The sequence below is a fragment of the Protomyctophum bolini genome (genome assembly GCF_963924005.1).
Source record: "Protomyctophum bolini genome assembly, chromosome: 17".
NCBI lineage: Eukaryota > Metazoa > Chordata > Actinopteri > Myctophiformes > Myctophidae > Protomyctophum > Protomyctophum bolini.
In genome coordinates this window covers 26,028,768-26,052,796 of record NC_137878.1, presented here as the reverse complement: position 1 = coordinate 26,052,796, position 24,029 = coordinate 26,028,768, and the positions used below count along the sequence as shown (strand labels likewise).

General features: G+C 43.1%; 1 protein-coding gene across 1 annotated transcript in view; it reads left to right on the top strand.

Moving 5' to 3' along the window:
- Positions 1–24,029, top strand: part of LOC308332193 (uncharacterized protein) — a 46,091-nt gene continuing 22,062 nt past the window's right edge. The window contains exons 1-15 of the mRNA XM_080787894.1: positions 1–193; positions 299–367; positions 3,439–3,463; positions 3,852–3,869; positions 4,852–4,908; positions 6,787–6,917; positions 7,947–8,051; positions 8,758–8,815; positions 10,154–10,198; positions 10,836–10,904; positions 11,014–11,150; positions 11,674–11,820; positions 12,587–12,644; positions 13,961–14,041; positions 15,008–15,088. Of these exons, the coding sequence (XP_080644020.1) occupies positions 173–193; positions 299–367; positions 3,439–3,463; positions 3,852–3,869; positions 4,852–4,908; positions 6,787–6,917; positions 7,947–8,051; positions 8,758–8,815; positions 10,154–10,198; positions 10,836–10,904; positions 11,014–11,150; positions 11,674–11,820; positions 12,587–12,644; positions 13,961–14,041; positions 15,008–15,088 (1,102 nt within the window). The 5' untranslated portion in view covers positions 1–172. The remainder of the gene's footprint in view (positions 194–298; positions 368–3,438; positions 3,464–3,851; positions 3,870–4,851; positions 4,909–6,786; positions 6,918–7,946; positions 8,052–8,757; positions 8,816–10,153; positions 10,199–10,835; positions 10,905–11,013; positions 11,151–11,673; positions 11,821–12,586; positions 12,645–13,960; positions 14,042–15,007; positions 15,089–24,029) is intronic.

Genomic DNA, 24,029 nt, shown 5'->3' with positions numbered 1-24,029 from the left:
TTCAATACATGCGTGGACCGTCCGTAATCACCGGACAGTTAATGAGAGATCAGATGCACCGTTTTTCCCTCCAGCCCCAGGGCAGGGAATAAAGAGTTTCCTCTGATAAGCTTAATTTAGAAAGTGATTTATCCAGTTTCAGTTTGTTTGGGGACTGTCTCCACTCAGCATCATGACTTCTCTGTTCTGTCAGGTAGGTACACAAAATAACAACAAGGCTCGCTCAACGCTTTTTGTTTTTGTTCACTGCACGCATGGCATGCTGCTGACGAAAGCGTGTGTTTGTTTTGTGCTGTAGGTCTGCCGTAAGACCTTCCGTCATATCGAGTCCTTCAGGAACCATTTGGAATCGGAGCCTCATAAAGAGGTAAGATTATGGAATAATTATTATAATTATAATTTTACCATTTACGTCATTCCTTTACTCCGCCTGCTTGATGGGGAACCCCCGTGGGCCGTGATATATCTCCGATGTGTGCGAAACTCCTTTTTTCTGCCCTGGTCCATGCATGATCCAGCCATAGCGACGCGTTCTGTTCTCCTGTCGTAACACCGTTATACTTTTCAGCCGTTACCCGCCGGCGCCGACCAACGGCAGCCTCTCGTGTGACGTCTGTAGTAAAACAATTACATTAATTAAAGTGTGTGTTTAACGAAAGTTTCCCTACACACCAACCAAAACAAAGATGGACTTTTAAGGTTATTCACAGAGAAAAGCGCAATCTGTCTGTTTTACGCAAATTACGCACAACGGTTGCTGACTTTTTCCTCTGTGTGCGCGCGCGTTTATGCACTTGAGCAAGTGGTTCGATCACTGTAGCCTGTAAGAGAATGACAACTACTGGTGGTATCATTTCGGTACAGGACAAACGTCGGTTGCAAGATTGATTTTTGAGAAAGAAATTATATGAAAAAGAAAAATGTATATACATTTATTTCATTATAGCCCAATCCCTATTGTATAAAATATGTCTTCTCAAAATATTCACAATCTAATATTTCCTGAATGTGTATGAATTAATAAGTGTCGGAATGACAAATTATACATTAACATTGTATGTTAAAAGGTTAATAGAATATACAATCCTTTATAAAGAACCATACGCCCCTATAAGTATGATTCTTGGACAAAGTGTATAACTAAATGCTTTTGAAATTAAATAAAATGTGTACGTTTTGAGCTTGTAGATCACCGTAGATAGATCCCTGGGCAAGTAATCTATCAGCGGCTGCCATATATTCATAAAGTTATTTTCTCTCTCTTTTAATTTGGCACTGAGCCTTTCCATTGGAAGTACTCTATATAAACTACCCTGCATGATTTACACCATCTCCTCCGTGCTCGGATGTGCACAAGACAAAAACACATTCCTCCATGGAACAGGGGGGAGAGTAGAGCCAGAGAGAGGGGGGAGAAGAGACAGAGAGGGGGGGGGGGAGAGAGGGGGGGGCGGCATGAGATAGAGAGAGACATAGAGATGCTGAGGTCATACAAATAGTATTTCTTGGACAAACTTGAAAAGAGAGGAGCGATCCGAGCGCCATCTAAAGCATAAAGCAGGGGTTTTCAACTGGTGGTCCGCGGACCTGTGGTCCCTGGCCATGAATTAAACGTTTAATTAACTTTTAATAACTTCTTACTGTATGGTGTGTGTGTGTGTGTGTGTGTGTGTGTGTGTGTGTGTGTGTGTGTGTGTGTGTGTGTGTGTGTGTGTGTGTGTGTGTGTGTGTGTGTGTGTGTGTGTGTGTGTGTGTGTGTGTGTGTGTGTGTGTGTGTGTGTGATATGAAATGTGAGCTTACCATAAGCTCAGTAATCCTTAATCATATTCCACCATATTCAAACAAAATCACTGTATTTTATTATATATTATATTGATATTATAGCCATTTTCTCCAGCTCCCTGTGGTGTATGAACCTATTGTGTGGGGTGGGTCTAGGATGGACCCGCCATGCACAATAGTGGTGGTCCCCAGGTTGCTCTTAGTCAGGATGGTGGTCCCTGGGTCAAAATCAGTTGAAAAGCCCTGATCTAAAGTATAATATTGTTCAAATGCACCCTTGCCATCTCCACACCAGGTGATAGATTTGGCCGCAGTATAGCTGAACATCGTTGAACAGTATACAATGGTGAATACAGCTGTGATGTGTCAGGCCCTGTCTTGGTGTGGAGTGAGAAAGGGCAGAAAGTGATTGCACTTTAGACCAGATTTGTCCTGGTCTATAATATGAGTCTGAATTGTCCTCAGTGGCGTGCACAGATATTTTGAGGGGCAGGTGCCCGAGTGAAAAAAGGGTACGGAGCGTGGAACCCAAGACTGCCGTAGATTTTGGGGCATAAATAATATATTAGACGCTTTTAATCCTGAAATGATCGATGTCACCATGGGTCACATACGTTTTGATTGATTGATTGATTGAAATAATTATTAACAGTTTGTAGAATTACAGTACATTCTAAGCACAAACTCAATACAGAGACTGTTAACTGTGAGTGGACGACCCAATTAAGCATTACACTTGTTTACAACAGGGTCCACATTGTTCAATTAATCAAATGGTACACTGTACAAAACAAAAATGAACAAACTGTACAAAAAACTAACTTTAAAAAGGGCACATTGCTGTCCAGAGTGCAAAAGGGCAGGTGCTCTAGCACCACTTGGTGGTATAGGATATTATTATTATACCTGTACTTGATGCTTATATATTGTTGCCGTATGCAGTATACTGTGTGCATTGGTATTCGGGACGTGTGACTTGTGTCTGGTGATACACCACGCGCAGGGCCATAGTTGTCAATGGGACACTGTCTGTGACATCCTATGCACATTGTTATAACTCAACTAACCATAGAGTGATGCCAGTATGTCGGACTAATTGCGCACACACACGCACGCACACATGCACACACACGCACGCACGCACGCGCACACACACACACACACACACACACACACACACACACACACATGCACACATGCACACATGCACACATGCATGCACACACACACACACACACACACCCGTTATATTCAGAACTATATAGGGACAATGCAAGCAACCATCTGGAGTCATACTCGAACTGTCATCTCATGGAAGTAAGCTGTCCAACTCTGTTTACTTTTATTGAACTCAAATGTGACTCCTTAGCAACTAATAAAGATTCTTGCTGAGTAATATACAACGCATCCTGAGGTCTTCTTCTTTTCAAACGATTCTACAGTGTCTATCTGTGCATGCCCCTGAGTGTCATAATGTCATACATTCAATCTTGTGTTTTTCACCAAATGGGCTGAAGCCAATTTGAAAGCCTGGGTCATTTTGTTGACCCAGATAGTAATGTTGTGAAACGGCATGAGCCTCATATTAATACTTCGCTGTATACAACAGTGTGTACATTAACCACATGAACCTGTCTCTTGTTCTCTACCCTCAGGAAAAGGCTAAACTGTTTCAGGAAGGTAAGCCATCTGCCATATCTTGTTTGGTAAAAACAACACAGCGCCTCCAAGATAATTGATCATTTCATGAAATGTTTAAATGTGCTGATTGCTATGTGATAAACGTTAAATGCTAAAATGCACAGCTAAATGGATGATCCTCACTTTTCACTTGAATCTGATTATTTGAAAATGTGTATATTACTACTACTATTACTACAAACTGTATCACTTCCTCTACTAACAGCTACATGTCGATGTTTGTCCACTCCACTCCTTTGTGAGATTTCAACACAAAACAGTTCCTGGCACTGTTTTCATTAAGCTCTACTGACCACAAGATGTGTTTGAATTAACCTCTGTTCTGTTTTATTGTCTTTCTTGATGCGCTTTTCCTCCTGGTTTTCAGAGGTATACCGAGGCCCAGGTAAGCGGCCATCTCATTTCATTAGTTATACAGGAGGGGAAATATAATAGCTCAGTGGTTCTCTTATACTACAGGTGTCTTGTCCACTAGTCCCTCCCTAACATTTTAGTCTAGTTCAAATTTGTTGACAATTGTCAATATATTTAGTTTTAGTTGTCATAGTTTAGTTTTCATTTAGTTTCCCTCTGTGAAAAAAGGTAGTCGACGAACATTCTTATGATAGTATAATTAGTCTGCACTCCTGAACTGTCACTGAGTGGGGATTGAGGGAGGGAGGGAGTGCAGGAAGGAAGGAAGCTGAGTAAGCTTATTTGTATGCCACTACACATGCTTCATGGAATGACCAAGGCACCAGAGCGGCTGGCCAACGTTGAAGCTGCCTCTATAACCTACTGGCCAAAGCTGGAACTGCAGCACGTTCCGGGGCGTTCATGGAGGTAGACGGACGTTCAGTGACGGCATGTGTGTAAAAGTGGGTCAACCCTGACCTCAAATTTGAGACCGCTCTCAAATTCCGCTCGCTCGAGGCATTGACTTATAATGGTAATTCCGGCACTTTGGATCAATGTTACTGTTTCATTTTAGATTTTGTAAGAACATTTCTAAGTTTGCCATTTACCCATTTTCACCTGGGTGTCCCTGTTTTTGGTGAAAAAAGTTAAAAACAACAACACAGATTTACAAAAAATTAAATAATACAATAAATAATTAAAAATAGCGTAAATACAAATCTACAAACTCACAGTGCGTCCCTACGCAATGCGTTGTTGTGAGACTGTAGATGGGCTGTTTGAAGTGGTTAATGACACACTTAATTAAATAATTATTGTGGCATTTCTGATGTTTCTCCATGTTTCTTTTTCTTTTTCTATGATGCAAGAAAGATGTGTATTTGGCGCTGCACTGCGGCGACATGGACTAGGGCTACGCTTGCATGCGGGCCCTTTGTCTAAATCTCATCTCATCTCTGACTCTCTTCCAGTTAAGGTGAAATTCATTGACATTCTTCAGCGACATGACGGGAAAGACCCATTATTAGGTAATGTGTGTGTGTGTGTGTGTGTGTGTTGTGTGTGTTGTGTGCAAAGTTGCACTTTTTGCAGCTGGAAAGGTCTGCAGCTGTAGTGGGACAAATAGCAATATACAAAGACACTTATACTCAATCACACCATAGTTGCAGAACAGTGTTACTTTTGCACAGCTAGTCATAGTTTAGTCATGGAATTGAATTCATTTTCATTTAGTATTAATCATATTTTAGTAGTCATCTGAAATGTTTTAGCTTTAGTATAGTTTTAGTCGACTACATATCATAAGATCTTACTCGACTGCAGCTACAGTTTGTCGACAAAAAGGCAGGCCTTGATTCCGTCGTAATGGCTGTTTTTACACGTGGTTGCATGCTGAAAATAGCCAATCTACAAGCTCACAACGTGCTGTGACACCTTTTCAGCTTGTAGATCGGCTATTTTCAGAGCGCAACACCATAAAAGGATAACTGGATCTCTTCTTATAGCATTATTTCAACTGTCATTTTCCTTCTGGTCAGCTGCCGTCACTTGGCTGTCATGTGATGTGAGAAAGGAAATAGTTGACTGGTCCCATAAGAGTTAAAGGGCGCGCCTGAGGATGCCATTTGAAAAAGAGCCACACAGTCACGAATGGTTCAAATGATAACACTGACGTTTATTACAAAATTCTGTGCATTATATCCAAGGCAACATTTGGTATCCGCCCAGTGGTCATAAGTCACATGGGTTATTTCAGGGAAACGTATATGATTGACACACACAGCAGCAGCACACTTTCTGTGGTTTCAGAGTTCGTTAGGTTCTTGGTATCAGGGAGGTGAGCCGAAGGCCAAGGGCATGAGGTGGGAGGCAGCAGTTTCCTGTCCCCTCTATGGCTGCGACAGACGGGCCACGCAGGGGCCCCTTCGATGTGACGGGAATGGAGCAACCTGCAAAGATTCCTATCTATGCATGTTCGCCTCCGCTCTCACAAACAACACCTATACTGATACTAAGAAAGGTGTAAGACTTCACACCGTGAAATGGAAGATGCTGTATTCACTTTTATAACCTTAAGGTCAACATTAGGTTTCTCAAGAAATAGTGCAATACTTTAAAGCTTTTATCATACATGGCAAAGTTCAATATGCATACTATCGGTCTTTTAACCATGGGGGGATATTTCCAGCTGACCTCGTCCGTGACATCTATGCATGGTTATGTGAATTCATAACACTTCTCCACTAGTCCCTCCCTAACATTTCAGTCTAATTTTCTTGATGAAATTGTCCATATATTTAGTCTTAGTTTTTATATTGTTTTTATTTACTCTCGTCACTGAAAAAAGGTAGAACCAAGGTTACAAGGTATACATTTGTCAACAACGCATGGCTGCCTGCGGCTGGAGCAGTTGTAAGTGAGGGCTGTGGAGTGTGAGGGTTGTGAACTGGGTGAGGGTTTATATAGGTACGGACTGTCATTGGTTAATGTGTCAAGTGCTGATGGCAAGCAACTGTCTGTCATTGACAATAAGTAGTGAGCTGTGCATCAGAGGCTGCCAATGAGACAGCATGGTGAAAATTCACAACATGTGGATGTGAGGGTGCCTGCTTCCGTCCCATGGCATAAAAGGCATCGTTTCCCAGAAGAACACCCAGTGATGAGTGAAATAAATTATTTTATTCCTGCATTTTAAGTAAATAAGTCTCAAGAGTATGTTATTAATTGAGTTTTTCAATTATTTGGGTTTCCTCCTTGGAAATGATGCAGAAAAGGTTGTGTGTGGGTGTTTTGTTCTTATTGTTCCTGGTTGGACATTTTGATTGAAATATCGTTTGCAAGATCCTCCAGTTGCTCAATTAACACACAGGCATGTTTGTTTTGTGCATTTGCTATCACTCCTATAGGCTTGTCTCTGGTGACACTGTGCTTGGATATAAAGAATAAGTTCCTGTTTTACCTGTGTCACGCGTGTGAGGACCGGGTCTCAAACATAAGGACACATCTCAACTCTCCCACACACCGCTGCAATTACTATGTAAATATTCACCACCATCTTGCACAGAGGTACTGATTGATTGATTGATTGATTGAATAAATACTTTATTAGTTAGAAATGTAAACAACACATGGTATTAGGGTAAAAGGATAAGACAAAAAAGTCGACTTGTTTCAATTGTGGTCCTATATGTATTCATCATAAAAATCAACAAATACAAACTTGGCAAAATTACATTTACGTGTACCTCCCCTTGTGGTCTCCTGATAGATGAACAGTTTTGAAAGAAACAAGTGTTACACATCCTTTAATGGATGGCGTCAGGGCATTCCACATTTGGGTGGCAGAGCAGTAGAATGAGAATGAGACTGTGGTGGAATCTTCAGGCAGATACAGAGGCAAAGGCGAACTTGGTCTAAGAGTGGTTTATTTCAAACAAGTGCATGAACGTCTGTGATAGCCATTCCAAGCGCTGTCGTGTCGGTACCTGTTAGCTCCCCGCCGACGCCGTCTCCCTTCTCCCTTCATTTAAGCAAACCTTATCGGTTCCTGGGATTCGTGCCTGTCACAGCCAGAACAAACAGTTGACTACTTGACTTAACCCCATGGCAACAGCTAGCCACAGGCATGCCTTCATCCCAAAATAATATGGTATCGTTGGATAAGGTTTTTCAACATTTCCATGCTGTATTGATGTTGGTACCATAGGAGAGATAATAGGTCAATGTTGATCAAAATCACAATTATTGTGTAGACTTCTTGTAAATGAAGTAAGTAGTAACAATAATTTAAATAACTTTTGAGAGTGTGAGAGTGAGAGTTTGAGACATAAAACTTTATATATTGTCAATTACTTCCATGAGAGGGGTTTTGTCCAAAGCACTTTTCATTGGTTCAATATTGTTTTAACCAACACATAGACATAAAGGGTGTTCAATGCCACTGATTTATGCAAAAAAGAATAAAAAATTAAATAAATCAAAAACCTCAAAAATGGAGTTAGGTGGTTTCCTCCCGACAGCAACGAAATGCTCTTTGTAACTGAGATGTATCTCTCCTATTTCCCAGAACTACACCAACCCCAACATGCTGAGGTTCTCCTGGATCCGCAGCGAGGATGGTGTGGACCGCGAAGCAAGTAACACCCGGGAGCAACACTATGAGATGCTGCAGGTCGGTTGGCATGTGCAGAACATTTGAATTCCTTCATAGGGATGGGTGCATGATTGTGATAATCACCACTTTTTTGTCATGGAATGAACACATTGTATGCGGCTGACGTATATACTGTATACGTTTAATATCTGTAACGGCACCGTTAAAAAACAACGTTAACCCTGAGCCGGTTGCTAGGCAACGCCTTGCTCACCGTAGACGACTGTTATAATTAATTACGATCTTCTCTGGCCTTTTTCTCAAACTACGTCACTGTCCGTTGTGCTGATCAGACATCCGAGGTTCGGATCTGATTTCAGATTTTTCACGGCATCACGATTGAAATATGAACCACTACTCGTAGCCACACGGCCGCAGTCTAAGTGTTAACAGTGTTTATACATTTCATAAAATGTTTTTATTTAAATCTTTATGCTGTGACCAGTTGAAACAGGATTTGATTTGATTTGCACAGTATAAAAAAACAATACAATACAATACTACCCATGTATGACACATTTAGAACATTTTTGTAAACAAGATATATAGAATTTCAGAAAGACATGATTGCAGTATATAGTATAAAGTATATAGTAAAGTTATATAGTTTATAAAGTATAAAAAAAATAATTATTGACAACATGATTCAAATACTTATTATCTAAGACATAAATGATGGTTGATGCTTTCATGGGCTGTTTCATGCTATCTTTTCTGTGTGCAGGTTGCGGACTTGCCTCCAGATCTGTTTAAAATATTGGATGGTAGCAGTTATGACAAAGGTACTGTGAGAATGTTTTTTTTTATCAATGATCACTTTTTTATCATTGTGCCTGTCTGAGTTGACAGTAAAAATCAAGACAGAGTTTTGAAATTCCTGGTTGCACAAACATGGGAACACGGAATTATGCAAAGCGGTCGGTAGTAGATCAAAACAACTTTTGTTAACGAAAGTCAACTTTCCAGTAGAGATGAATCGGACTCAGTCGAGGTTGATCAAAAAGATTTATTTGTAGAGTCGAGTATAAAGATGATTATGATATCAAAAACAGACAAAGAGTCAGAGATATAAAACAGACAAAGTATAGAAATATTGCCATTCAAAGTGAGTCTGAACTAGGTGTGGTTCGTAATTAGTCGGCGGTTAGCTGCCCGATCCTAGTTTTTCCTTTAGGATATAGCCCTCTAGCCACAGACCCGACCTGTTTCCCCGATTTCTTTCAAAACACACGATAACACATGAATCATCGATGAACATTATGACAGTTCCAATTTCTTTATTACAACCAGATGCTTAGATGCTTATTCCCTAGCTCAGGTTAACTGAGGACTCGGCCAAGGAGGACTCGGCCCCGGACGAACTATTGCATCCCCCCAGTTCACCCTCAGTTCATCCAAGGACACGTCCCTGCCTCCCTAGCTCCCCAACCCTCACGTCAGCCTACTGGTATTTTCTGCTGACACAGGCATATGATCAAAAACAGGCCTAGGAGCAAAAGCAGACAGAAGGCAATGAGCAACTCAGACAGAAAGCAATATGCACATCTGCCCAACTCCATAAGGTCAACAGGTTACATAAGGTCAACAGGTTAATGGCATAAACAATTCTTTATGATAATACAAAAGGTCAAGGGTTAATAACATACACCATTCTTAATATAAGCCCTACTGTATAAGTACAATTCTTGTACACGTTGTGTGGGGTGTGGGGAAGTAGCATTATTGCTAAAGGTTCTGGTTCCCAAAAAAATAAATAAAAAAAGAATAATAAGGGCTAATAATAGTAGACTTGAGGTTTAAGGTGCACACGATAGGGCCTTAAATGCACTACACCTTGAAGCTGCACTTATTGCTCCTGGAGAGAGAGGGAGATTCTGGGCATAGAGAGAGAGACAGAGAGATAGAGATTGATTGATTGATTGATTGATTCATGATTCATGGATATTTTTTGTCGCATTCCTAAGCAAAGGAAAGGAAAGGAAACAAAATGCAACAAAAACAAAACAATATCCATGAATTCAATTCTCCATGGGGTGAGTAATCGAGTGTTATCCTTTAAGGATAACACTTGAATTCTTGATACAACTGAACTCATGATTCTCCTCCTCGCTCTTTGACAGCAATGGACACTCTGGGTTACTATGACGACGTTCTGCAGCAGACAGGTCAGTTGTTGAGCTCCCTGCCCAAGGCTTGCCTGTTTTCAGGATTCAAATTTTAAAGTAAGCAAAAGTAGCAGATCTACAAGCTCAAAAACTCGTTGCTTCGTGCCACGTCACGCTGCGAGCTTGTAGAGCTGCTACTTGTGTGTGACACTGTAGTATGATCAAGTTGGGGCGTTCATTTACAAACAGAAAAGAAAAAGGAATCCCAAACGTTATGGAGATAAGAGGTTTCTACCCAACAGCAACTATGTATATTGCTTGCACTATATTTTGTGTTCCCCTCACTGGCTTCCGGTTGCTGCCTGCAAAGCCCTGTATGGCCTATAATCAAGGGGGGAGAGGTGCGTTGCGGTCGCGCATCATCGTACCAAAACATGGAGGTCAGTTGACTGGCCTCAAGTAGCCTACCCGCTGCTATATTGTTATATCACAACATGATGTTATATCATTGTCATTGACGCACGGTTATAGATTCACGGTCAGGAAAACTTGAGATTCCCTTCTTGTGTACCAGTGGGACATGTCCCGCGTACCAGCACAGGTACATGTACAACGGGCATATATTAGGGTCACATTCAAGGTAGATGACCACAATGGCCTTGTGTTTCAATATGTGTGATCCATCTCTCCTCCACAGCTGCAAGGCTCGAAAAGATGACCATCCAGACATACCTGGAAATGCCCAACAGGAGACATCCTCTTCTAGGTCAGTGTTTTCATGCCAGAATTATACATCATGAATGCAGCTACTGTAACTAACTGGTCCCAATTATTATTATTTATTTAATAAATATATTATTATTCAATCCCTGCAGGTCTGGAGCACCTGGTGGATTGCTGTGATCGGCGGACCCATAGACGCTTATATCTCTGCACCGTCTGCAACCGTCTGTTTTGTGACACTAAGATCATCAAACATCTCCTCAGCTTTAACCACATCTGCTGCTACATTGTAAGTGATTCGCTATGACAGTCTGATCGTTGCATAACATGGAAACAGTCGCAGTCCCTTTCATGACGACGCCAGGCCCAGGAAATAATTCCCAATGTATTTTCCCCATTGGCCTTTTCAAAAAGTATTTATTTAAAGACCCTTTAAATAATTACAAAGAAGAAAAACAACAACAAAAAAGTGTTGTAACCTGCCGTTTTTCTTCTTCTTTCTAATTAATGTTCAGCCCGAAAAATAGTTTGTTGTCATGATTTCTCACAACTCGAGTTGGCTTTGTACGAGGCTTAAAAGGTCTTTAAATAAATACTTTTTGAAATGTCTATGTCAATCAATCAATCAATCAATCATATTTTGGTGTCGCACAAAACGACAAAAGTAGTGAAAATAGCCAATCTACAAGCTCACAACATGTCACAATGCAACGTGCTGTGAGCTTGTACATCGGCTATTTTCACTATTTTATGTTAAAGTATAATAAAAATGCAACAGTGTTCACCTCTGTGTTGTTTGTGTTCCTTTCTAGAATGCATGGCATCCCTCTACTCTGGAGTCCCACAGTTCCTGTACTCTGGAGTCCCACAGTTCCTCTACACACTACGACGACAGCCAGATGCAGGACTTTGCAGAACAGATGAAAAACAGACATAGAACAAGCATTACGGACATGAAGGTAATCAAAAACAGTATACACTATAGAACAGACTAACAGAGGTCTAGAGCAGGGGTTCCCAAGCCTTTACATTGTCACGGACCGGCCGACCGTTTTCAAAGTGACGAGGAGGATACAAAGACTGCCTGAAAGGCATGCATTTGCATTCTAATGGGTGATTAAGGGTTGTGCATACTCGTGCTCTACGCGCAACGGCAAATCCGCTGCCCACTGGCACTATATAGTTCTCAGGTCTGGTGTTTGTCCTCTCGTTTTCAAATGGATTTGTTATACGACGGGAAAAGTTGGCACATGTCCCGCGGAACGGCACCAGTCCACGTACCGGTGGTTGGGAACCTCTGGTCTAGAGTGTCGCAGTGCAACGCCTTTTGAGCTTGTAGATCTGCCATTTTTTTATTGGAATCCTGAATAATACTTTTTGAATTGGAGTCCTGAAAAGTAGCGTTTTTATTGAATGTCAAATGCATTTAGTTTAGTTATACTCATGGTAACTTTATGAACTTAAATACAAGTAGGCCTACATTGTACATTAAAAAAGACAATAACATTGTAATAGTCATTAAGCTATACTAACATAGACTCAAGTAATTAAAGTGTGAACAGGTGAAATCATGTATGAATGTGTGAATGTAATGCACATTGTAAAGTGGCTTGGATAAAGGTACTATATAAATGCACCATTTATCATTTACCATGTATAATGCATTATAGACATGGGATGCTATGCTACCGTTAGGGCAAATAATTGTGTGGCCTTCTGTTATAGCAAGTGGTCCTGGAGCCTGCTCGGTTCTCAACAGTGAAGGGTTCTTCCGGCGAAGCTGGTACGTTTTCATTTTTACTTTTACTTCCGGGTTCAGACACACTATTCCATTACTACTTCTACTATTGGGCACATTATGGAATTTAATTACAATTAATTGTAATGTAGCTTAAAGGCATAAAACCTATAAGTAAATGCGCCACTGAAGATATTGGACACATTCATGATGGTGTAAATATAATGCACCTCAAATCCACTCATAAATATCTGAGATCTAAGTAGGAGCTGCACTAATGTGACTTTAGTGTCTGGACCCGAAACTAGTGGTTGATGCTTTCTAACCACTTGAACCCCAGGGAGAACTTGAATTAGCCAAAAAAACGGCAGATCTGCAAGCTCACAACTGCATCCTGCTGTGGTGTGTTGTGAGCTTGTGGATTGGCTATTTTTGGAGAAATATTGAAATAAACCAAATTCAGCCAAATCCAATTTTTGACAACCCAACACATTGAATACAATACAGGGTTATTGTAGTAAGTAAGTATTATGGTGTGATCATCATATAATAATTAATGGTTCATGTCAGTTTAGGGTCTGTCAGTGTGTATCTGTAACAGGGAAAACCCACTACATGACCTTGTAGATTGTTTTCAATTCATGTTTGCCTATTATAACATGCTCAGAACTAGGATTTAAGTTGTTAGGACATAGAGCATTAAATCCCAATAGAAACATTATGAAAGCATCTACAATTACAAACAGCTAGGACTTAAAATAGGATAGTGTAATAGAATTACAGTGCAGACTAAATAATCTTACAGAAGTATTATTATAAGCCTACACGTCTCAGGGCACGGTGGTACAGTCGGTAGCGCTGTCGCCTCACAGCTAGAAAGTCCCGGGCTCTATTCACGCCGAGGATGCTGGAGGTGTGTCCTCTCCTCCACCGTCATCAGTACCCATAACCTAGGTGGGGTTGGCGAAAGGGCCTTTCTGTGTCAAGTATGCATGTTCTCCCTGTGTCCCCTGGACCCTCACAAAAACATGCAGTAATCCTGGTCTCTATACTGCCTCCCTCTGGTCAGCCGGGGTGCCTGATGGAGGGGAAAGGAACTGGTTGGAATAACGTGTTTCTTCCACGCGCTACGTCCTACCGGGGAAACTCCCCACTGTCAGGTGATAAGAGAAGCCGCCTGCTCACTCCTCATGCATTGAAGGAAGCATGAGCTCAGTTTGGGGCTCTCCCCTGGTTGGCAGAGGGAGAGTAGCGGCCAGGATTACAGCTTAGGCAATGTCTGTAGAAGTGTAAATGTCCAGGTTTCAATCATATTCATAAAGGCTTCATTTTACACTTGCTGATTCACTGTGAATGTGTAGCCTTGAAGATGCTGGAAGACTGGAGGAAGATGCGCAAGGAGAGCAGCTTGATAACTGTCATCACACCAGGACCCAAGCTGGGTAAGTATTAGACTGAAGGAATAATGTGATGTGATGCAGACTGTGAGGGGTTTCAGGACACAGGGTGTGGTGGTCAGACAGAGATGCGTGGTGGGGAGGCCGTGGCTCAGGAGGTACCACAGGGAATCAGAAGGTTGCCGGTTTGATCTCTGGCTCCACCTGGGGTTTCTTTCTTTCTTTTTCCTTTATGTATTCAGGGGAGACCATTGATGATATGCACACGGTGCATGGGTCTGTCAGTGTGGTCAATTCATGTTTGCCTATTATGACATGCTCAGAACTAGGATTTAAGTTGTTAGGACATAGAGCATGAAATCCCAATAGAAACATTATGAAAGCATCTACAATTACAAACGGGACTTAAAATAAGATAGTGTAATAGAATTACAGTGCAGACGAAATAATTTTACAGAAGTATTATTATAAGCCTACACGTCAATCGGTAGCGTACAATCGGTAGCGCTGTCGCCTCACAGCTAGAAAGTCCCGGGCTCTATTCACGCCGAGGATGCTGGAGGTGTGTCCTCTCCTCCACCGTCATCAGTACCCATAACCTAGGTGGGGTTGGCGAAAGGGCCTTTCTGTGTCAAGTATGCATGTTCTCCCTGTGTCCCCTGGACCCTCACAAAAACATGCAGTAATCCTGGTCTCTATACTGCCTCCCTCTGGTCAGCCGGGGTGCCTGATGGAGGGGAAAGGAACTGGTTGGAATAACGTGTTTCTTCCACGCGCTACGTCCTACCGGGGAAACTACCCACTGTCAGGTGATAAGAGAAGCCGCCTGCTCACTCCTCATGCATTGAAGGAAGCATGAGCTCAGTTTGGGGCTCTCCCCTGGTTTGGCAGAGGGAGAGTAGCGGCCAGGATTACAGTTTAGGCAATGTCTGTAGAAGTGTAGATGTCCAGGTTTCAATCATATTCATAAAGGCTTCATTTTACACTTTCTGATTCACTGTGAATGTGTAGCCTTGAAGAAGCTGGAAGACTGGAGGAAGATGCCCAAGGAGAGCAGCTTGATAACTGTCATCGCACCAGGACCCAAGCTGGGTAAGTATTAGACTGAAGGAATAATGTGATGTGATGATAATCCGTCTGTCAGTGATGACGATGGGGTCCGTTTTCTATCTATCTATCTATCTATCTATCTATCTATCTATCTATCTATCTATCTATCTATCTATCTATCTATCTATCTATCTATCTATCTATCTATCTATCTATCTATCTATCTATCTATTATTTATTGAGAAGTTATGTCATCTTGCACTGTGATTGGCTGAAAGTTGTGTCATCTTGCGCTGTGATTGGCTCAAATCGGCGGTTTTGGAAAATCCTGTGCTGAAAATCCTGTGCTGTGGTAAACATTAGTGGAGTATGTGTGGAGAATGTCTGAAGAGTGCAAACTGACTGTTAAAAGTGGACGGACTAAGTAATCAAATGGCACGTGTGTTGTGCAAGCTGGGATTGCCATGGCAATCAACTGGCTTTGGCAGAGCATGGAACGGTTCTCGAGTTACGAGGAGTACAGACGTATGTACAGTGTACACACATGTACGTACATAGAGTCGGTGCATTTATAAGATGTCGGCATGAACAACGCCAGCTTCAGCACAGCTAGCATACCATGCTGTACGTACCCTACTTGGACCTCAGCACAGTCGGCCTACCAGCAGCACCAGACAGCCACAGCACAACCAGCTTACCAGCAGCACCAGGTGAAAGCCGCAACACCAATTTACCAGTTACTGTGACCCATGGCACCCTTTCACAATACCAACCTCAGCCTCTGCCAACAGCACAGAGCACACATACACGCACACATCTAGGCGTACCTGCATTGGGGCACACATTGGGGCTGACCTGGACCTTTGAGAGGTTCTGCAACTTCCTCATTGGAAAACATTTTCAGATGGAGACGGACCACAACTGTAAAATATTATTAGCCTAATGGAGGCGTGTATAAACTTAGGGGGGTTGATGCTATGCCCACCACGGGGCTCCAGTCAGAGAGCATGAAGAAGGTTGACACAGTTTTGGCATTTATGGTTTTATAGTTGAGTTTAGTTGATTGACAGACATGGATGGTGAAATGAATGTATCAGTGAAAGAATGAATGGTATTTCCTCAAGAACGCATTCTGTTGGTCAGGTTTATCTGTGCATCTGCATTTGGAACTGCACAGTCACAAAACTGGGGTCCTGTTGCATTAGGGAGTGCCCCAACAGATGCCTGAACTAAAGTTGGAAACTGGGTCATAAAGAATGACTAGAGGTTGCCCAAAATAGTCCTGTACAAAATAAGGCAAATAAATTAAGCTATAGGGAATTTTCTACAACAACCCTTTCCTGAGTCTTCTGGGGTCTCAACTCTCAAGCACCAGTTGGATGCTCTACCCCCTCGGATCCAGCGCTTCAGAATGCGCCTGATGCGCTACTCCTATTCCATCTCTGATGTGCCACGGAAGAGCCTGTGTTAAGAGAGAAAAGACACCAGCTGACAAATGTGGATATGGTACTGGAGATATGCCTTCCTGAGAGCACTGCCTACCTGGAAGAGCTGAGAGAGCAGCTGCGGGAGGACAGTGTGTGTGCACGAGTGATGTAGCTGTGTGCAGAAGGCTGGCCAGCACACGGTTCCAAGGAACCGGCACTCAATCTGTACTGGGCAGAGAAGGCGTTCCTTACAGTCCAAGATGGTGTCTTGGACTGACACAGACTTGTCATCCCTTCAACAATGAGAAATTATGTTCTCGCAAAACTGTACAGGACACAAAGGCGTGGTGAAGTGTAGACAGTGAGCGTGACAGTCGGTATGGTGGCCCGGACTGAGCCAGCAGCTGAACGAGTTGGTTGTCAACTGCTGAACATGCTGTAAGGAGAGACAGAACCACAGGGAGCCACTGATGCCATCGCCATACCCAGACCGACCATGGGAGAAGTTGGGAGCGGATTTATTCCTCCTCTGGAGCACAAACTACCTGCTGGATGTGGACTATATGTCATGATATGTGGAGATTGCTTTTCTGACCTCCTCAAGGTCAAATGACGTAATCCATTTATCCCGTAATCCTTAAATCGATCTTCTCACGGCATGGCATTCTGGAACTTCTGATTTCGGATGGAGGGCCTATCATAAATCAGCACGGTCAGCTATGTGGCTCTGATCCATAGACTGTAAAAAATATGGACAAAGCGTTCCCCGGGTCTAACATGAACGTAAAATGAAGCCTGTCAGTCCTTGCAATGGAAGTCGCCATCTTTCTAGATCCGTTTGGGCCCAGCTGGCCCATTGGCTGGCCCAGACAACGAGGCGGGACTTCCCCCCTTCTTCTTCGTTGGTTTTTATTTTGACTCGAGTGGGTGGGGGATCCCGTTCATAGACTGTAATGGTAGCCACGCCCCTCACAACATGCGCAACTTTATGGTAATTTTTTTTATAAATGGGACCATAATTTTCCAAAAAGAATATTATGACATTAGAAATGAGACTTTAAACTAGTGACTGGAAGCAAAAAGTATTCATGACCATGTTTATTAAGGTAATACAGTCTAGGTGAAGTTGGGCCCAAATACATGGACTTCTATGGGGCTATGGGTTTTTTTGAGCCCAATGAGAGCGCCACAACAGGCCATTATTTGAACTTTCATTTCCTTAGTGGCTTCACAAAAAATCTGTCTGACTGCCCCCCTGCTCTGATCACCATGAGAGTGTGGCTGAGCCCCAAGCCAAGCCCTAACATCCAATATGACTGTAAGGCATTCTCAACTGACCCTGGCCTGCAAGCCAGGTATACGGATGCAGTCAGGAGGCGCTTTCAGCTGCTGGATAAGGGATTGGAGCCTAACGAAGAATCCAGGCGATTTGTTGTCGCAAACGAGGTGGCGACCAGGCTGTGTGTCCCAGTGCAAGACAAAGACAGATCCGTCTTGATCACATGACTATAGAGATAATGTGTACCAATTTGCGTGATGTATGGACAAAATCTGTAAGAGTATTCACATCTGTGAAGTGAGGGGCGCTCTTATCATCATACATGATCATACTGTACATCATCTCATTCTGGCCAATCACATCCTAAGTCCAGCTTTTAATGTTTACACAAAAACTCAAAACTGGCCATTCATTATCAGCGGAATTTAATGTTTGTGTTGGGACAAAGTTTGTGTTTACATGCACACTAAAAGCTGGACATATGACACATATATGCTAGTGCCCCTCAAAAATGTGTTTTGCAAAAATCAGCCTCCTATAGCGCTGCTAAAACACTGTTGTGAAGAATGCAGGGCAGAGGCTTTTCCTACAGACTGGGGCGGCAGTGGCTCAGGGGTAGAGTGGCCGGATGGCAACCGCAAGGTTGAACCCGGGCTCCCCCAGAGTTAGTGTTGAAGTGTCCTTGAGCAAGACACTGAACCCCTAATTGCTCCAGATGTGCAGGTTGGTGCCTTTCCGCCGCCATTTTTTTAATTTTTTAATTTTTTTTATTAGATGCAATTGTGAAGAATAGCCAAGTAATACATAGTAAGAAACATATCCATTGGCCAATCAAATGGTTCACTGCAGCTCAACAGTCAGTGTGAGGGGTGGTCAGGAGATATCTGTGAGCTCTGCGTTTAAAGGCTTGAAGGCCATTGTCTGTGATGGAGTCCACTACATGCTCTGGTAGGCTGTTCCACACCTGAACAGCAGTGTGGAGAAAAGTTCTGTCCAATGTCCGTGTTTTGGAGCCTGGGGGGGTCGAGAGCATGTTCTGGTGTGGCTGTGCATCGGCGGGTGTTTCGCCGTCTGGTGTAGGGTGGAGGGAGCATGTCCTGGAGGTCCCTAGGGCAGTGGGGGGTGTGCATTTTGTACAGGACTGTAGCGGCGGCAACGTGTCTTCTGTGGCTAAGGCTGTCGATGAAAAGTGTCGTACTGGCAGTGTCTTGGTCAACTCCAATTATTTTGAGGGCCTTCCTCTGAATATTGTCCAGCAGACCAAGATTTGTCGGTGGGGCACTCATCCAAGTGAGTGAGGCGTACTCCATGACACTGCGGACCTGTAGCTTGTAGACCGTTGCACGGCTCTCGGTGGTGAGTTTACTGGCCACTCTCCTCAGTGCTGCCAACTTCTGACCGGCCCGGATGGAGATTTTGGTCAGGTGTTTCGACCAGGACAGCTTGGGGTCTATTTTGACACCCAGGACGTCAAGCTCATTTGTGGAGGAGAGCCGGTGCCCATTGAATTGTAGGTCCAGCTGTGATGGGATCCTCTTTCTTGAGATGGTCATGGACTTGCACTTCGATGGTTCGAAGGTGGTCTTCCATCGATCTCCCCAGGTTGATATTTGGTGGAGATCACGGTTCAAGCTAGCCTCCACTTCAGCCCTGTGCTGGAGATCTTATGCGTGCATACAGAGTTGAGTCGAGTTCATTCTCACACACTTCAACCAGGTCATCGATGAAGATGGAGAATAGGAGGGGACCAAGGATTGAACCCTGTGGTACTGAAGCATTGATGGAACAAGGTTCAGGCCTGGCCTGACAGGACAATTCTGATGGATCTGTTCGAAAGGTAGCTTTGGAGCCATTGGAGCAGCTTACCCGACACTCCTCTCGAGGAGAGTTTAGCCACCAGGCCATGATGCCACACCTTATCGAATGCCCCCTGTATGTCCAGGGCTATGACACAGACTTCTTCACTCTTGTCCAGGTAGTTGTTCCACGTCTGGCCTAAGATGTTCAGGAGGTCAGCAGTACTGTGTCCTGGTCTGAATCCAAACGGTCTGTGCGATATGAGGTTGTTCCTAAGAATAAACCTCTGTAGCTGTTGGTTCACAACTGCTTCCATAACCTTGCTGATGACTGAAAGCAGGGATATGGGGCGGTATTTGGATGGGTCAGCTTTGGAGTCTTTCTTGTGCACCGGTGTAACAGAGGCCATCTTCCATTAGCTTGGGAAGATTCCACACAGCGACTGAAGAGGCGACACAGGGGGCTTGCAAGCTCTGCACTCAGACGCGTAACTAGATGCCAGTGGGCCCCGACGCAGGCTGATCAGCGAGTGCCCCCGACGACAGCGCCGCACCCCCCCCCCCCCCCCGCGCCGGCAAAAATAACTAAAACAGACTGCTTTTGGCTTAGAAACAGCAGCGGCTGAGCGGGGCAATGTACAGCAGCCCGTAAAAACAAGTCCAAACTGTGTGTGTGGGATTATAATCAGCGGGGCACTGTACAGTTGTAGTTGTGATTTGTGCACGTACCTGGCTGTCAGGACTCGAGACTGGGAAAGCCCATTGTATGCACACTCGCCACAGTCAGACACTTCTGACTTCCTTTACGTTGTTAGGCAGCCCTATGCTCTAACAGAGCTGTTGGGGAGGCGGGGAACGTGTGCCTAATGCATATGGTATGGTGGCTGTGTGTGCTATAGCAGCAGCCATCACCAGGCTCCGCCAAACTTCGTTCAACTCAACTGTCATTGCATCTCTGTATGTGTTTATAATTTTATTTTACAGACGGCACGGGTGAGCGGCCGTGTGCCCCCCTTGCCTCTGGGCCCCCACGCAGTCGCGTTGTCTGCGTCACGGTAGTTACGCCGCTGTCTGCACTACATTCCTTAAGGACTCTGGTGGGGATTTGATCTGGTCCCGAGGCTTTGTCTGGTTTGAGGCCTTTCAAGAGCCTTTTGATGTCCTTTGGCTTGAATGTGATGTTTCCAATTGTGCAGGAAGAAGATTGTATGATGTGGGGTGCCAGGGCAGATGCATCCTGGAGATGGCATTTTTTAGAAAAAGCCGTGCAGAACACCTCTGCCTTTTCTCGGGCTCAGTGTATGAATGTGTGGGTGAATGTAATGCACAATCTCTGTAAAGCACCTTTAAAGGCGCTATATAAATGCACCATTTACCATTTTTACCATTTCCTTGACCTCTAGGGAGTGTGTGTGCAAAGTTTCAAGCAGATTTATAGGTCAAAATGTAAATCGGGGCACCTGATGGAGAGGAAAGGAACTGGTCGGAATAACGTGTTCCTTCCACGCTATGTCCGGCTGGGGAAACTCCCCCATGTCAGGTGAAAGGAGGCTGCTTGGACTCGTGCATAGAAGCAAGCATGAGGTGTAGCGCCCAGGATTACATTAAGTAATTGACACTGGGTGAAAAAATGGGTTGCAAAAATCGTGGGATAAAAAAAAGTAGTAAATCGGTTATAGCTCCACCATGAGGCTGATTTAAAGAAATCGCACTTGTGTGAAGTGAGGGCCGCAATGTTTGTTTAGGGCAGTAAATGACAACGCAAGATGTCATCTGGCTGATTCTGCCCTTGCTGCACCCCTCACTTCACACTATTGACTTGGCTGGCAAAAAATTACATAACTGCCCTAAACGAGTGGCTGGCTATTTCTTAACTCATGTGACACCCCTCACGAACTGATTGACATGCACGTTTGCATCCAATCTGTTGTTTAATGAAAGTTAAATCATGCGAAATAAATCTGTCAAAATATTCCCTAATAACAATTTATGGATGTCTAGTGATCAGAAGGGTTGCATTCGTGAGAAAAAACTTTTAAAAATGGTAATGTTGAGTTAGTTGGAGAAAAAAGATGTAAATTAAAATCTAACTGAGACAAGCAAAAATTGATTTGTGATGATGGGCAGGGAAACTAAACAAAAGCGTACCACCCTGTCGCACCCCTCTCCATCTTTTACTAATGATCTAAATATCTTTTTCAGCCGTTTTGATAAGAATAAATTCAGTGCTGAGCTGAGCTGAGTGATAGTGTGTGTATGTCCATTCCGGAGTATGTCCCTATCACACTCAGTGAAAATGAAATTGTAGAGCTAGCCTTTCCTGTATTAAGCCCAACTTGGCCCCTGGGCCAGATGGCCCAAGAGTTATAAGCAGACAAATCACAGCGATGGTTTCTAACGGCTTAGATCATCTCCAATTTGCTTATAAAAGTCAGAGAGGAACTGATGATGCTACTATCAGCCTGTTTAACACCCTGTCAAAGCATCTCCAAGTCCCCTCCCACTTTGCCAGGGTCCTTTTTATTGATTTTACCTCTGCTTTCAACAGCACGCCATTCTGCAGAGACTCATCGTTGACATAGGAGTAAATGGAGGTATTATCCATCTTGTCAGAGACTTCCTCTCTGACCGTCCTCAACAGGTCTGTGTTAATGATACTCTGTCCGACATCACTGTGCTTAACACCGGTGTTCCACAGGGGACTATCTTATCCCCCTTACTTTTCTCCCTATATACAAATGAATTCCAGTTAGACCGGGATATGTTTCATTTGTTCAAATATGCGGATGATATGGCCCTGGCAGTGTTGGGAAAGTTCATTTATTTTACGAACTAGTTCAGTTCACAGTTATTTCACAGAAATTGAAAAAGGAACTAGTTCAGTTCTTAATTCATCATTCAACATTTTGAACAAAAAATGAACAATTTTAGTTAATTTTTGTTCTTTTTTGTATTATTATTATTAACCCATTCTGACCTGAGATCAGATTCATACGAGGTTTCCACTGGACACACACTGGTCTGATTAACCCATTCTGACCTGAGATCAGATTCTGAAAAATGTCAGTCGTTCTTCGATTTTTCAAAAATAGCAGACCTACAAGCTCGTAGCGCGCCACTCGGTGAGCTTGTAGATCTGCTGTTTTTCAATAGATAAAGCATAACATGATGCTAACACCAAAACGGGTTCCCGGTCAGAATGGGTTAACACATAGCCATATAGAACCTCAGACTTTATTGAATAAAAAAACATTGGGGGATTAATAAAGTTAAATTAATAAAAATAAATCTCCATTACCATTATCCAAATTAATTCCTTATTATATAGAACATAGAAACTAGCTCATACAGTATGCAATGTGAAATGCCACCTAATTCTTAATCCTTTTCCTTGTCTTTATTTGGGCCAACTTGTGAAAGCTGCATGCTTTTATTGTGAAGGGTTCTCACAGCCTGCATATTTCCACGTGCTGAAAATAGTTGTGAGCTTGTAGATCAGCCATTTTCAGCATGGAGAACGTGTACGACAAAGAATAAATCAGGCATCACTGCGCTTCTGAGGAGGGAGGGAGATATATGTTGTTGGCCGAACGAGGCGATCATGTTTGGACAGTTACACATCTATATGGACAGTTATTTTGGACAGCTATTTTTCGTGGGACATTATGTTTAATCACAACAACGTCACGTTTACTTTACCTCCTCAGTGTTTGGGTCGGGACATGTAGGACTGTATGTGTCTCCTGTCTACGTGCATATGCGCTCTGCGCGCTCCAGTGAAATTGTACGGCTGAGAAAGATTAGTTAATTTGTGTTGGATAAGGACTTATTGGTGGGTTTTCCGCTAGATATTAAGGACTGGTTAGGGTGTTTTTTAGCGGGGGTTTCACCTGGAAGGCTCACTCACTCTTGAACGAAGTTGAACGTGAGAAAGTGACGTTCACACACGCCAGAAATGAACACGTTCACAATGACGTTCATCAAACAGAAATACAGTTCGTTCAGTTCACGTTCAGTCAAAAAAAATACTGACCAGATTTTTTAAACTTGTAACCAATGCCTCCACCTACTATGCAAGCTCAACTCCTTTAGGGTGAGCAAGCATATCATGGAAACAGTCTATAAAAACCTGATAGAGGGAATCTTGACTTTTAACATGGCAATGTGGTATGGCAAAAGGTAGAAGAAAGCTGCAGCGAATAGTGAACCTAGGCTCAAAAATCATTGGGATGAGACAAACAATTAAGCTGTATCTACAAGGAGGTCAAAGCTGGCAAGATAGCAAACGACCCCTCTCATCCACTCTGCAGGGAGTTCGAATCGCTTCCCTCTGATAGACGGTACAAAGTACCAAAAGCTAACGTTAACATTTAAAAAAATGCATTCCTTCATCCCAAATGCCAATAAGGCATCTCGCTAGATTTGTTATTTTATCCAATGTATTTTCCACTGTTGTTGTAACTGTTTGTTTTTTACTGTTG